At 44.1% G+C, this 15,363-nt stretch overlaps 1 protein-coding gene across 1 annotated transcript in view; it reads left to right on the top strand.

Moving 5' to 3' along the window:
• Window positions 1-317: 317 nt before the first annotated feature.
• Window positions 318-15,363, top strand: part of PITPNM2 (phosphatidylinositol transfer protein membrane associated 2) — an 84,420-nt gene continuing 69,374 nt past the window's right edge. The window contains 1 exon segment of the mRNA XM_035898545.1: window positions 318-325. Within this exon segment, the coding sequence (XP_035754438.1) occupies window positions 321-325 (5 nt within the window). The 5' untranslated portion in view covers window positions 318-320.

Genomic DNA, 15,363 nt, shown 5'->3' with positions numbered 1-15,363 from the left:
TGACCTGCAGCAGTTCTCCCACCATCAGCCAGCCCTGCTCAGACATCCCTGGAGCCTCAGCACGGGTTGAGCATATCCCTGCTGCTTAAAATGACCACCCGGAACAATGTGTCTCCTCGCACGTTAGGTATGTGAAGACTGTGCTTAATCTGAAATTTCAAGGTTGTAGTAAGAACTGAACCTCTTGGTAAAAGTGGAAATTGCTGTATGTCCTTTTTTCAATAACACCCTTCAATTCCAGGCAGGCTATGGGGTGCTACTGGGTAGTACTTGGGTGGAAAAGGTCTTGGGGAAAAAACATCATTGGTGTGCTCTTCCAGATGAGGTACAGCTCATGGACGAGCCTTCGCCTTGTGCGTTTGGGCAGTGTTGTGTAGATAGTCCTGGGGGTTTCCTACCTGGCTCTTGCAGTGGCTCACTGTACGTGCTATTGCAGCTGGTATTGTTGGGGATGCTACAGCAAAATACCAGCCAGAATTCGTGACAGGCTAATGCACTATTTGTGTTATTGATTTTTGGACTTTGCTGTCATTCGGGATTTTAGCTTACTGATATAAGCAAAATAAAAGCAAATCTGTGGAAAAGCAGAACTTGAACTTTAGGCTAATGAAGCTGTATTGTGTCTGACAAATGGGTAGCTAATCAGCTGGAAAAGGGGGAGGGTTGACTTTTAATGAGAAGTTATTAGATGTTGAATAGCTGTTAAATTGCTATACTAATAAAATGGACAATCCTCTCTAGCTTGTCTCCTTAAAGTATTCTATTAATTGAGACCCCCCTTTAATCCATTCTTCTAAAAATTAATTAACACTTTGAAAAACACTTCTTTGACTGTAGTGACCTGATACAGATTAAATTGTATAAAGCTATGTCATGACTGCTTCCTTTATGTACTTTAGCTGCAGTTGAGGGGCTCTGATAATGCCAGCTTCATATGTAAGAGCTTAAGGCTTCTAAGAACAAGTCTAATGGGCTGACTTTTTTGTCATAGCATTTTGAATTGGCAGCAAATAAAAAAATAGAAATGAGATGAGAAACAGAGGCTGGTGCCTGGAGTGAGAACTTGGATATTATTTTCAGCTACTGATTTCGGGTTTGATTGTGAGCCAGCACTTGCAGTGAATTTTGGACTAAGCTGTCCAAACTTAACCTTCCCTCGGACAGTTACATTACCTGTAAAATGCAGTTAACTTTTATCGTTCAGAATAATTGTGCTCTTCTTCATGCCATGCTGTCACCAAAGTTGAAATGTTCAAGCCCTCTGGCTCCTTTACCTGCAAGGCACTGTTATGCTTTCTGGATATGCCAAAACCTCCAGCTTTTGGTGATATTTTTTTTTTTTTTCCCCCTGTCACGTTCCACCTGCCAATTCCAGAGGTTTTTAGATGCCATCACACTTGCAGCAGGCGAGGAAGGGTGGGAAGCATCTTCTCTCCTGGTCAGGCAGGTCTGGTGCTGTCCATTAGGGGCCAGCATACACGTATGCTCTTGATGTTGCCGTCTAAGATGAGTCCAGATCCTGAATCAGGTCACTGTTTACAAAGCAGATTTATGTCAGATATAAATACAGCTGTAATGCCCTTTAACGAAGGGCATGTGTGGCTCTTGCAAAGTCCGTGCGGCGCTCCTGCTGTCTGATAGCTGACACTTGAAGCTGCAGCAGCGAGGATGGAGAAATTCTCAAGGTGTGAAACAACTGGCCAGACCATAGTGAGAATTGTAAAGACAGGACAGGAAAGTGTGCCCCTCGATCAAGGCCTTCAGAGCTGTCCCTGAAATCTGAACTAATAGGGTTTGACACTTTCTGCTCAGTGCTTTGCTTCCTCTGCTGTTGTCAGGCTGGAACAAGGTTTCCATCCTATGGCGCATCTAATGAACAAGAAAACTGTGTGCCATAGCCTTTGTGGACTTGCTTTTGTAATGCTTTCTTACAGCGGACAGTTCAAAAAAGGACACTGCAGATACAATTTGGATATTTGGTGGGGAACAGAGGGGAAAAGTTTATTTGAACCGGCCTTGGAGTCAGGAAACAGATTTTGTGTGTTTCATTTTGACCCTCATAAATTGCTTTCTTTTGCTCCATGTGTAGAGAATGATCCCTTGTTACAGGACACCCCGACTTGTGAAGTTTAATTTTTAGCTGGAATCAAATTTACTTTGAGGAATAAAACCACACAGAATTCCCCACAAGTCCTCAAGGAACATGGGATATCCACCCTTGGGAAAACTCTCTGCTTGCCTTGTTGGGCTGAAACCACAATATGTGGTCTAGGGCTGGTGAACGCTTTGTTATGTCCAGAAATTCTCTGTAGGAAAGAGAATAGTGTCCTGGAGAGGAGTCGGAGTGAAGCCAGATCTTGGCTTTTTGAAACTGGTGGCAGTGGAGAGAGGCTATGGGAGTGGTTTGACAGCAAAATAATAAAAGGCCAAATGAATTGCTTCAGAATTTTGTCTTGTGGATTTGACAGCTGAAAAGTTAGTTTGCTTTGCTATTCCCAAGATATTCTTGCCACTGTTGGGTTCAGAGCACAGCTTAATTACATCTGATAATGTTATCCACAGCAAGGATTATTTGCACAGGGTTTTGAGGATACTGCTTTAAGTGAAGGTTTAAGCATCTTTTGATTTTTGACTCATTTCTTTCTTTGTCATTTGTAGAAACAGTCAAGAGAGCTGTAGCCCTTGTAGAAGAGGGAGGGCTGAGCATTTCGTTGTGGCTGTGCTTATCCTGAGTGTTATAAAGCCACACACGGTGCAGGCTGCCTGGGTTGCTCTGCCAGTCTTCATTCAAGTTACTGCTTCAAGCAAATCTGGATCTACCCAGACTTAAACCAGAAAAGTTCTTGAAGCTCTCAGGTGCTTTCCTGTAGGAAGAGGGCATGTCTGTGTGCTACAGGAGGTGGGGTGGGATGTGTGAAGAGAACCTCGAGGTCCTTGGAGAGATTTATTAACTGTGACAATTTCCAGGAATTATTTTATTTTCTGCAAAAATTACTGATAGCTCCAAAGTCAGCTGGTAAGAATTAAAATTTCTTTTGCATTTTATTCTTGCAGAATTGGGCTAGTTATCAGGGAAATTTCATTTACTTGAGCTCCCCTACTCCCTCCCCCCCCTTATTTAAAAAAAAAAAAAAAAAAAAATTTGTGGCAAAAGCTGGACCCAGGAACTCCTGAATCTGCTCTGTCACTAATCGTCACTAATCCTCTTGGATGTTGGGCCAGATAACTTTTCTCCCTGGACCATAATTTCCTTGCAAATGAGGGATAATGATAGTTGCCCTAGCTCCTGAGGCCAGGGCCAAGCTTTAATGCATCCATCAAGCGCTGCAAGGAGTGCAGCTGGGCACCAGCCAGGCACTACTGCTCCTGTAGGTCTGGAGCAGCCACTCTGCTCTGCGTGTGCTTACTCAGTTGGGTGACTCAGTCAAATAGCGTTATTTCTTCTTTTCTTGCCAGTACCTGCATTTGCCGTGTTAGGCACTGCTCGCTGTCCTGGGCTTGTGGAGAATTTTTTTTTTTTTTTTTTTTTTTTTTTTTTTGAGCCTGCCCTGATGGGACTTGGGGGTTTTGGACTGAGGGTGTCCAGGCTGGCTGGAGGTGCTCATGTTCCTTTCACGGTGCTGTTTTCTTTCTCTATTATATCATATCTTGTTTCACAACAACTCTGCAAAATAATGGAGATAGTAATTGAATTGCATGTCAAGAAAACAAAACAAATGCAAGACTATACAGCTGGTCCTGAGTCTAATCTAGGAAGGGCTTATAAGCATTATGTAGGAATATGTCATACTTTGAGTTCAGAAAAGCTTGTACAGAAGTTAAATATACAAAGGTGCAGCTGGCTTCCCTCCTGGGAGTGACAGTGTCACCCTCTGCAGTGTAATCAGCCTCCTCTGGTCCAATTCTGTCTCAGCACCTGGGTGTTCTATTATGATTAACTTTACTGCAGGTGTTCTCTGCCTTGACGTTTGTGAAGGTTCCTCTCTGTTGTGGGAAATCTGAAGATGGATGGCTCTGGCGGTAGAGAAGTATTGGGGCTGTTGAGTGCAGGTGGTTGGTACATTCAGAGAAGGAGCTGAAGAGGTGATTAAAAAAGAAAAAAAAATAGTAAGAAGGTGAAACCAAATGTGTGTGTGTGTGGTTTGTTTTGTTTTTTTAAAATAGCACTTTAAATGCTTTGCAGGTATCTGTTGTGGATGCTTTTAAAGTTTCATTTCTAGGGTTTGCTTACATTGGAAGTATAGATATAATTTGACTTCTATTTTCTCTCTCAATGCCATATGGCAGGGCATCCCACACTTTCTCTTGTCTCTCCAGCCTGTATCTAACTGCAAAATACATGTTCAATTTGCCTCCCGCATTGTGTCCGCTTCCGTTTCTTTGCTGTGAAAGCTTGTTATTTAGGAAAAAAAAAAGGCACCGATAAGTAGTGTGGTTTTTCCAAGTTTCTAGCTAACCTAATAAATCGGGACCTTACAGGAGTTTGGGGGTTACAGTGGGGGATGCTGATGTCTCAAGCAGATTCCAATTTAACTCCACTCTCTAATTGTAAAGTTTTGATTTTCTTAGACTTGTCTCTGCATTGTAGCTGCTTTTCCTCTGCTTATGCTCTTGAAAAGTCACCATGGTCTGATGGATTTATCCATGTACCTTTCTGCTTCCCAAATTCTGCATTAAGTTTCCAGCTTCACCTATATTTTAAGTGATCACAATGTCCCTTAGGGTTGTTTTTGGGGCAGTGTGGGGTTTTCCCAGGGGAGGTGGGAGTTGGAGATGTGGATTAACGCTTGGCAGTATCCTTGGGGTCTCTCATTGCCTCAACTGGCCATTGCATCCTGGTTTGGAAGAAGCACGTGAGACACCCTCCAGCTGCAAAGGGGCTCTTTAACCTGGCGTGGAGAAGTAAAAATGGAGCTTCAGGCCTTAGTCTTGCTTCGGGGCTTCTCATTTCACCAAGCACAGCGGTCACAGCAGCTTCCAGGATGTTTGGCGCTGGTCCTGGGCTTGTCACCCCTGGGGATGACTGGGCAGTAGTGTAGGAAAGCGTTGGCAGCCAGCAGCGCTCCAGCAGTGAGTCACCACACTGTTAGAGGGAGAATTAGCACCAGGAATTGTCTTTGTCATTATACAAACTCTGGGGGAAATGTGCCGGGATGTATATCCCTCCTGGCTGCGTAATGGAAAAATAACTCTTCTAGCATTGGGGTTAGGCTGCTTGGGGCCAGTCTTGGGTCTTAATAGTTAGGTGGACCAATATTGTGTAGTTCTTAGGAAATCTGCCCTTTTTTAGAGCTTTAAAACTGCTTCAGCCTCACTTGTTTTGCAAATGTGTATTCTCCAGTGGGGAGGCAGAGGCAGGCGTTAGCCTCCTCTCGGGAGGACTTTCTCCTACTTCCAGAAGGCTCCTGGTTTAATCCTCACGTGACTGAATGGTGTCTCCCCTTCCAGCAGCACATGAAAATGTTTCTTTCCTGGATCAGAACCACTGTGACTCCATTCAGTCCCTACCACTAGCAATGCAATGGTGTTTCTTCCTGGAAGACATTACCCCAGGTCTTGGAGAAACCTACAAAGGCGTTGACCCCATCAGCAGCACCAGACCCACAGCAGCTCCTCGTGGAGGAGCCTGGAGTTACCTGTCCCGTGGCCCTTGAGCTGGGGACTGTTGAAGTGACTTAAAACAGAAACTCTACCCTTCTTTAGACTACCTAAAAACTTGAGGGATAAGCAACAGAAAGTACCCAGCAATTTGTTACCCAGGCCAAAGAAGAAGCTCCACCAGGCTGGCATGTAGTTCAGTTTGGCCTCCTCTGCCTCAGCTTGCAATCTGCTTAGCTGAAAACACCCTGGAAACCTATAAATTATGTAGGTGTTATTAGAGGCTGGGGGTTCCATGTTGTGGTTAGCATCAGGGATGATTTGCAAGAGCAGTAAGATCTGATGGTTTAAAAATGCTACATCACTCTATATGTGGGATGCGGAATGGTAGAGGGGAAGAAATAACACCAGCCCAAAATGTGCTGAATAATGAGCTGAAAATGGTTATTGATTATCCATGCACCTTCATTATCCTGCCGCAATCTGAGAACAGCTAGTGATTCTTTATTAAAAAAAAAAACAACCAACCACTTTCAAAGGCACTTATGAAATATTTAGTGTAATTATTTTCATGATCAAAACTCCAAAGAAATTATGCAGCTACAGAAACCTTGTTAATCGGTTGGTGTTATGGATGAAAGAAGCAACAGAGATATTAAACATTTACTGCTCTTGTGCAAAATGGCCTCTTACTTTCAATCTCAATTGCAACATTATTCATCAGCCTTCACTGCTGCGTTTGTCTTGCTTCCCATGCAAGAATTTTAGGTGTTGTTACAAGTTCTTTCTGATGGAGTAGGACTTACTTTCTCTGTCCCTATTTGCCTTTAGGCAAGGCAAATCTCAGCTTAATGAAAGCAGTGTGAAGTATTACTGTGCTAGAACACTGACTTTGCAATCCTACAGTGTTTCCCTCCATGAAATGGTCTTTTTAAACCAGCTATGAATGTTCATTCCCTTTTCCTCGTGATATTTGCATAAGTGAGGTAATAAAATGTTATTTCCATCTAGACTGTAACTACTGAAAAAGTGGAGTAGCTGTTGATGTCTCCTTTCAGTTTGATAGGGAGTTAATGAGGAAGCAAGCCAGAGTCTGTCCAGTGTAGACTCAAATCCCAAAATAGCATTTTTGTGTCTCAAACACGTTTAGTGGATCTGCAGCTATTTGGAGATAAAAATTCAGAATAACCTTGAGAAATAGTCTGAAACGGGCTATAATTTGGAAAAGATGAGTGCAAAGGCCCATGAATAAACTATAAAATGGGGAATGACTGGTGTGGCTGCTGTTCTGTGGGAGATGAGATAAGACTGCAATGGGTTTTAGACTGAGTGGCCATCAACTGCCTTATGCTGTTGGCAAATGTACTGGGATATAGGAACAACATAGGAAAGACATGAAGCTATTCTTGTTCTTCAGGACTGTTGTGGCTCATACCAGTCTTAGAGGTGAGGATTGGTGGGAGAAGGGGTGAAGAAGAAAGACGAGAGAGAGGCATCGCATGCATCTTTGAACACGAAAAAGAAGAATTGCGGAAGAAAATGGTTAATGAACCATTTGCTGCCTCTCCTGAGATTAGCAGAAGAAGAGAGGGGCTTGAACTGTAGTGAGGATAACTGAGATTAGATAAAAGCCTTTTACGTCTGTAAACAATCTGGAGACTCTGAGATTCCTCGTTTCTGCAGCTTGAAGCGTTTTTCTTCATTCTTAATTTTCTCTTTAAAAAAAATAGTTATATATATAGTCCTGGTCTCTGAGCAGCTTTTAGCTGTAAGGCCATTTGTCTTCAAAGCAAGTCTGAGCATGGTAGGTCTGGGCTGGGTTTGTGCTCGGCTGGGTGCCTGAGGACCCTCTGAGTGAGCTGGTCACCAGTGGTTTGCAGAGCTCTTGTACCTCAGCTTCGCTGCTCTCGATGTTTCTTACCCTTAATTTCTTATTTTCATGCTTAGTGACTGCTAAGATTAAAGAGTGGGAGCTCTCATGACTTCCTGTTCTTGTCCTTGTAATAAAAAAGGAAAAAATAGAGGGTATTTGATAGCTTGAATGTAATTTCCAGTGCAGCAACTAATAGAGATTGAGAGGAGGGATGGTGTGGATCCTGTCTTAAGTTAGACAGGGGAGGTCATCCCTTGACTCTGGTGAGCTTTGTTTTTCTCCTTGAATTCCCATGCCTCGCTGCTGCCAGCATTTTTGCTATGAGCTAGGTAAAAGGATTGCTCCACAGGACATTAAGAGCATGGTTGGGTTTGCTGTTGGTGTTTTATTTCTTAATCCAACTGAAGCCTTGATCAACTGGTGGGGACTGCACCAGGCGTGCTTCTGCTCACTCTCCTCCTGAACTTCCTCAGGAAGAGAGACTGTAGCACCCAGAGATGTGAAGTGTGAAAGCAATAGTCCCCCAGGGAGGCTACATAGGAAATTAGATACAATTGTTTTGTTTTGTTTTAGTTTTTTTAACTTGGCCAGCATCCCATCTCCCTGCCACCACTGCCCGCAGAGCACGCAGACTTCTGCATGGCAGTGGCATGCAGCTAATGGATGTGCCACAAACTAAAGGAAAATGCTGTCCATTGCTGGATGCCTGTAGCATTGCATAGATTTTTCTTTACGGTAGTTTACTCAGCCACCAGGAATTTTCAGTCTGTTTTCAGCCAACACACTGCACTTGTCACATTGTCAATGCTGCTTTTGTTTTTGTTTCTCTCTGTGTGTATATATGTGTCTATATATATATTTGTGTCTATATATAAAATATGTATTGCACATCTATATGTATTTAGGTGTGTGTGTGTGTGTAATGTCTGCCTATTTTCAGCATGTAATGCTGAGAGACTTGGACTAAGAGCAACCTGTTCAAAGCAGGGTCTGCCCAGTTCCTTTAGCTCCTGTAACAGAGGGATCTGGCTGTGTGGCAAGGCCACGGGATGCTGGATTTTGTGGCTGCTCTGTTCATGCAGACCACTTGGAAACTTTTAACCTTTAATTTCAGATGTGTTCTTTTTAATATTCAGCTTTATTCCTAGCATCAGCAGAAGGATTAGAGGTTGATTTGTCTTTCCCTCTGAACTCATCTGTGACTTCAGTGTGCATATTAGTTCTTTTAATGGCTTCTTTATTAGTTCATTATTGCATAACCTCCAGGCATGGCAGGACTTGAAACGTTAATTTTCCAACCAAAGTTCAGCTGATGGACTTCGCCTGGTCCCCTTGGAGTCAGCATGTGAATAGAGGGGGCTGGCTTGCCTTGCACCACAGCATTACTTATAAAGCAGAAGGAAGGGAGTAAAGTTTTCCTCTGCCCACATGATGAAGGAGTAACAGAAATGGAAAGTATGAAGAAACAGTGCAATATCTTGGAATATTTAAGGAGAAAAGGTGGTGACGGGGTGTGCACGCTTTGGTGTGGTGTTACTTTTTTTTTTTAACTTCCCCCTTTTCCCTCTCATTGCTTCAAGCTAGTATTTGGCTGCCCAGTGAACTATAACAAGATTTAATAGCTCCAGTGTAGCTATATTGCATTTGGACTGATTCCATCCTTCTGTTGTAATAAACGTCTGCTTTACAATGAGCTCTTAAATTCTATAAGTGACGTCAAATTGTATCTAATAATGGAAAAAAGATGAAGTACTGCACATGCGACTTGTTTGCTCTCTGTCTGGTCAAGCAGTGTTTTATCCCCAGCCCATTGCAGTGCTGGCTGCATTGGAGATACCTTTTGAGTTTGCCTTGAGGTTTACACCTGAGGAAAATTTATTTTCACGCATGCTTGCATTTTCCTCCTCTTCTTCCCCCGCTCCCTTTTTCTCTGCCTGTATTGGAGGCTGTGGCCAGCCCGAGGAGGCAGGCACAGGGAGCTCCCCCAGCTCGGCTGCCAACCTCAGCCGTCCACTGCAGCTACTCCAGCGCTGGGAGGATGGTAATTGTGGTTTTGCAATGTGGGGAAATTTTCATTAGCTGTTGATTCATTGTCAGATGTGGTGTAAGCTCCATTTTGAAACTTGGATGTGTAAGCATCTGCATGAAGACATCTATTTGAAAAAGATGTGATAGATTAGATGCATGATTGAGATGTACGATTACGAAGAACGTTACTTACTGACACAGTAGCCTTCAAGCAGCGAGCGTGTGAACTGTGCACTTTTAAGGAGCTTTAACTTTTGATTCCTTCCACCCCCCAAGCCTGATGAGTTTTTAAATCTGCTTAGCTGTCAGCAGGTACGACCCACACTATGAAAACTGCTGATTTTAAAAAGCTCATTCTGTTTCTTCAGTTTATCACGTGTGTGTGAGAGAGAGAATTAGTTCCGAGTGCAGTGTTGACTGTTATGGCAAATAATGGTAGCCACAAAGTTACTAAATAGGAACGTTAGGGGTTTTTAACCTTTTGATGTGAACAGCTCTCCAGATGACACTGCACTAAATGTCATGCATTCACGAAGCAAGAAGTTCCTCTCTGTCCTGCGGTGCTTCCTGATGAGTGGGCAGCGGGATGTGGGCAGCACAGTTACGAGGCCGTGCTGGTCCGTGTGATGGATCACCAGCTGTGTGTGCTGCAGCCCCTGCCCAGGGTCAGGTGGGCAACGCTGGCAAGCAAGGGCTGAGGAGGGTTCGACAACGATGTTTTGCAGATGCTGATGGACAGCTTCTCCTGAGAGGCAGGGACACCATGGACCAGCGGGATCAGAGTGACAGATAAAGGGACTGGCCTTTGCAGCAGTGATGTTCTGGATATATAAAGCTGAGCAAGGCTGCTTTGGGGCCAGGAAGGAGAGTGCTGCATTAATCAAGGTGTGAGTGTTGAGGCTGCCTTTAAAAAATGCTGACTTAAGTCCTAGGAATCTGTTTCACATTTATGCTGCTGCTTCTAACGGCATAAATAAATCCAAGTGCAATACGTATGCAGTGCTTCTGGTCGTAGGAGTGCACTGTATTCTCCTTCAGGCAACTCTGCAGGAGAGGGAAAGTGGCTGGACTGCTAAGCCTGGTGTTGCTTCCCAAAGTCCAAATGTTTGATACGCTTGGGACCAAAGCTAGCATCTCTTCGATACTGCTTTTTTTCAAGGAGGCATCTATTTGGGTGGATAAAGGAGATGTAGAGAACCTAAAGAAAAGTCTTTAGGGAGGTAGGTGAGGTCTCCAGAAAATGCCTTTGCTTGCCCTTTTGCCATTACATGTTTGGCTTGATTTTCTTACAGTTGTTTCTGTTAGTTATCTTTCATTTCTCAGTTATGTGAAAATACTGCAAGGAAAATTGTTCAATAACAGAGTCAAGGATATCGATCTTCAGCTCGTGAGTGTGATTGTTCATAGGGGAGATTTTTCTCAACTTCAAAAGGCAGCACAGCCCTGAGTGTGCGGTGGTTGATAAGAACCTGAGACTGCAGTCCCAGGGCTGGTACCTGCCTCTGCCACTGGCTGCTGTGTGATCCTCCATGATGGCTTTTTCCTTCCTAGGGCGAGTCTTTTAACTTTAAAATAGTGTGAAATGAGCCTCCTGTGTGAGGCTAGAAAAAGCTCGTTATAGTTGCTCTCTGCATCTAGGGCTTTCTCTTCCCTGTTGAAAATGGGAAATAGCAGCTGTGGCATGGGGTGGGTTGTTGCTGCCCTGGCATAGCTTGTTCCAGCCCTAAAAAGCCTGGACATGAAAAATGTAAGCTGGTCAAAAATCATTTGTTGAGGTGACAGCTAGGAGAGCTGTAACAGCCCTTTGGTAGCCTGAACCCACCAATGCAAGTGGTTTTCCTGCACTGGACCCAACTGATACATCAAGGAGCCAGGATTTTTGCTGTAACACTTGGTTTCCATACCCCTCGGGGCCAGCCTGTTGAGCCTGGCCAGGATTTGGCCTCCAGGACTCCAGTAGAACAGTTTAAATACCCTTCACGCACTAACCCGTATTCCTTAATTACAAGCTGTCGGTTGTCATCAGACCTCTGCTACCTTGTTCAGTAACAGGGAGGCTGGCCCTGATGCTCCTAAAGTGACAACCCCAAACACCAAGCTCATGAGCTAAACGGAGAGATTTTGCTGGGTCTTTTGATCTGTTCAGCTTCTGCAGATCCCAACAATCCCCCCCACTTTAATGAAAGGGCGCTTCCTTGGGAAGTTTGTTATTGTTGTGAGGGAAACCTTTAAAATCAGAAGTGAACGCAGCACGCTGTGCCTTCAGACAGCCTGAGGCAATAGCTCAGAGGTGGACCTGAGTCATCGCAGCAGGATATTGACTCTGGAGCATAATTATGATGCTTTGAGAACCTGATTTTAAGATAATTGAGGTATAAAATTATGCGCCTGGCTTTCACAGTTACTACAGTGCTGTGTATAAATTGAATAACGGCCTGTACAAATGTGCCACTCGGCTATAGCAGAAATAGCAACGAGTCTGGAAATGTCCTGCGTCACCATTGTTTTCCTCTTGCTGAGAGAAGCCGGCTGCAAGCTGAGTTCTGCAAACCGCCTTGGGTTGCCACCAGTACTGGTTGTGTAGCCACGGAGGTTTGGCAAACCCCTAGAAAGCCCAGCTTAGTTGCTCGGTGGCTGGACAGCTGAAATCCAGCCTGCCATTGAAATGCTGGCTGCTTGCTAATCCCAGCACGTTGAGCACCTCCATTCAAGCACCTCTGTCTGTTTGTAGCCATGGGCTGGATGTGGGTAGGTGTCAGGGCCACAGCTGGTGTTTTGACACCCGTTTTCCAAAGCCGTGTTGTGGCTCCCTTGCCTCCAGAGTGGCTTTCTCTTCTCTTCTATCCATAGCAGCCATCATGCTTGTGGTCAAACTGCGTTTTGTTTGGACAATGCAGTAAGTGGCCTTGGTGAGCTTTGGTTCTCTATAAAGTCCCAAGATTTTGGAAGGAGGCCGCTGTCCTCAGGGAGTTGTCACCTCTATCCCACCTGGCATGTTGGTCTCCAAGATCCGAATCTGGTGAAAACCCATGTTTATCTTTTATGGTTTGCCACCTGGGCTCTATGCTCTTAGAAGGGTTAGGGCAGGTTATTTTCAGCTCAAAGGCAGCCCAAGCTGCAATCTTATCTTGAAATTTTTTTTTATTTTTTTTTTTCCTATCTAGCTTTACTAGTCTAGGTTTGCCCTCTCTGTGTCTCCTTCAGGGTCAGGCCTTTTCCTGCTGGCTCCCTCACTTTGAGGTTGCAGTTTAGTTCTTGCTGTTGCCCAGTGTGTTTCCAGGGTTGTTTTCTACTCAGTTTTTGGGGACTGGCTGCAGTACCTGGTGTGGGCAGCTGCCGGAGTTTTTGGGATTGTTGCCTTCCCAATGGGCACATCATCAGGACCTGCTGCTGCCTGCAAACCTGCAGGCTGAGCCAAAACACTGCTTTTAAACATTGACCGCAGGGAAGTAGAAACCTGAAGGGGAACTTTACAGCAAAACCTCAGCTCTGGTAAAAGCCAAACAAGAAGCTGGACCAGGAGCCACTGCTGTGGCCAGACGTGTTCCACAGGCTGCGTGCTTTGAGGTTGCTGCTGTGCCTGTTTGGGGCCGAAATGGCTGGGTTTTCTAGTCTGTAATAAAATAAGCCTTCTTGTGTCTTGGCTGTCTGAATTATTACCTCCCTGGCACTTCATTATAAACACATTTTTTTTTTTTTTTTCCATCTTGGTACTGGATCCTGCCATTTTATTGCTTTTAAGGTTCTATTTTTTGTTTTATTCATCTCTTCCAATCAATAGAAATATCCTGTTTTTAGCAAGCAGCAAAGGCAGACATGACTGATGTCCCCATGGTGGGAGCAGAATACCTTTCAGAGCATTTGGGGAATGGCGGGGGGGAAGCTTTTAAATCTAATTTTCAAAGATCTTTAAAGCATAACGAACTGCTCAAGCCAGGTAGCTGAGTCTTCCACTGCCATTAGCTCCAAGAGTTGGGATCCTAGCGTTGTACCAATGCAGATCTGAGGCCAGGGCTCGAGATCCATCCTTTGGTGGTTATTGTTGTTCTTAGCCATGCCTCTAATTAAAAACCACCTAATGAGATTATCTCCACCTGTTCTGGAGGATTAGTTTTATAGAGGAAATCCTGCACGTGCACACGGATGCACACACTTATGTACATAGGCACGGCAGTGTTGGGAAACTCAGTCTTCCCAGAATTATTTTCCACAGGGTTTGCCATGGTGAAGATTTTTTTTTTTTTAATACCCCCTCTCCATGCATGCAGATTGCTCTGACAGCAATAAAGTGAAATGGAGAATTGAATTTGAAAATAAATTGTTTAGATGATACAGTGCCAGACGGGTAGCTATTTGAGAAGAGTCGGTCCAGGATAGATTGGCTTTGCTGCCAAATTAGAAATGCAGCAATCAAATGCAAGCAAGCTAACAGCGCGGGGGCTGCGTGCCTGGGTTGGGCAAACTCTTCAAATGGGATGCAGTGAGCAGTGCCCCTGCGTAAATTCAGCAGTGGGTCAGGTCTGATGCGAGACAAGAGATGTTGCAGTGCCCTTTGAGTCCTACACAGATTAGAAGTCAGTAGACCTGGGTTATAAATCCTGGATTTTGTTCCTGGTTGCTCTGTGACCATGGGCATGTGTTTTAACCTCTCTGAACCTTGTGAAAGGTTGGTGAAGTGTGGTGTAAACACCGAGTAGTGCTGAGGCATGTTGATAGCAGTGTGGCTTCCCGGTTCCCAGACCGCAGTTCAATCCACTAGATAAATTTTTTTTTATTCTGGGTTTTTTTTTCCCAGGTGTAGGGTTTGGAACTGTTTTTGCTCCAGCAGCTGTATCTGAAGACTTCCAATAAGCAGGCACAGCAGAAAGGCGGGTTATGGTGATGAGAAGGAACCAGGTGTCTTCTCTGCATGCTGGGAGAGCCATCACCAGATCCTGCTGAGGCTGACCTGGCCAGATAGCAGATGGCTTTGCTTCTTGAGTCCTCTCTGCCTTACCAGGCATCTTCAACCCCACCACCCCCTTCCTTACATGATTTTGTTGCCTTTATCCACAGCCCATAGGGAGTCTTAAGAATAGTTGAAAAGTTACTGCTTTAACCCTTGGCCTAGTAAATGCTGTATTCCCTGTATTCTTAAGCAGTAATTTCATTACATTGCCTCAAACTGGGATATGATGGGATTTTTTTTGTGTTGCAGTTTGATCTTTGGTTATATTTCTATGTAGCAGGAGTGTAAAAATGAGTGTAGCCTCAACATCAGTGGCAGGAGGGTTTTGCCTGTAGATTACTGTGAAGGTGAAAGAGAAGGAATCCTATCAAGACAGTAATTCAGGATAAAGCAGGGAAGAAAAGTACGTTTTTGCTATCTTCATTGTTAGAATCCAAATTACTTCCTTCATCATGGTGTTACTGAGGGCCAAGGAAGTCTAATTATTGCCTTTTTTTTGCTGCTGAATGAATGTGAGAGGATAAAACCTGATACCTTTGAGTGGATGCATCTCTGGTCTGTTGCTGGAATTGGAGAGGGATACTTTATTGTCTAGCAACAGAAGGGCTGCCTATTCATTTTGAGCTTTTGTCACATCTCTTCCATGGAGATGCTATTGCATATGAAAGTTTGATTGATATGGTGGCAAAGATGAGGAGGGTAATAGCTTTGATGGTATCCCCTGGAGTAAATCAAAATTCTTCTAAAAGATTCTGTTCAATTTGATACCAAGGATCTGGTATAACTCCAGGGATTCTTCTTACTGCTATTAAGCTTATTACTATTACAAAAGTTAATGTTTGCCTGTTGGTTTTTTTTTTTTTAAATAGGATGTTCTCCGATAAGAATGGAAAATAACTGTTTCTCTCTCTCTCTG

This window comes from Egretta garzetta, unplaced genomic scaffold (genome assembly GCF_000687185.1).
Source record: "Egretta garzetta isolate BGI_Z169 unplaced genomic scaffold, ASM68718v1 scaffold447, whole genome shotgun sequence".
NCBI classification, from domain to species: Eukaryota; Metazoa; Chordata; class Aves; order Pelecaniformes; family Ardeidae; genus Egretta; species Egretta garzetta.
The sequence above is the reverse complement of the archived record's forward strand: the minus strand, read 5'-3'. Positions and strand labels throughout refer to the sequence as shown.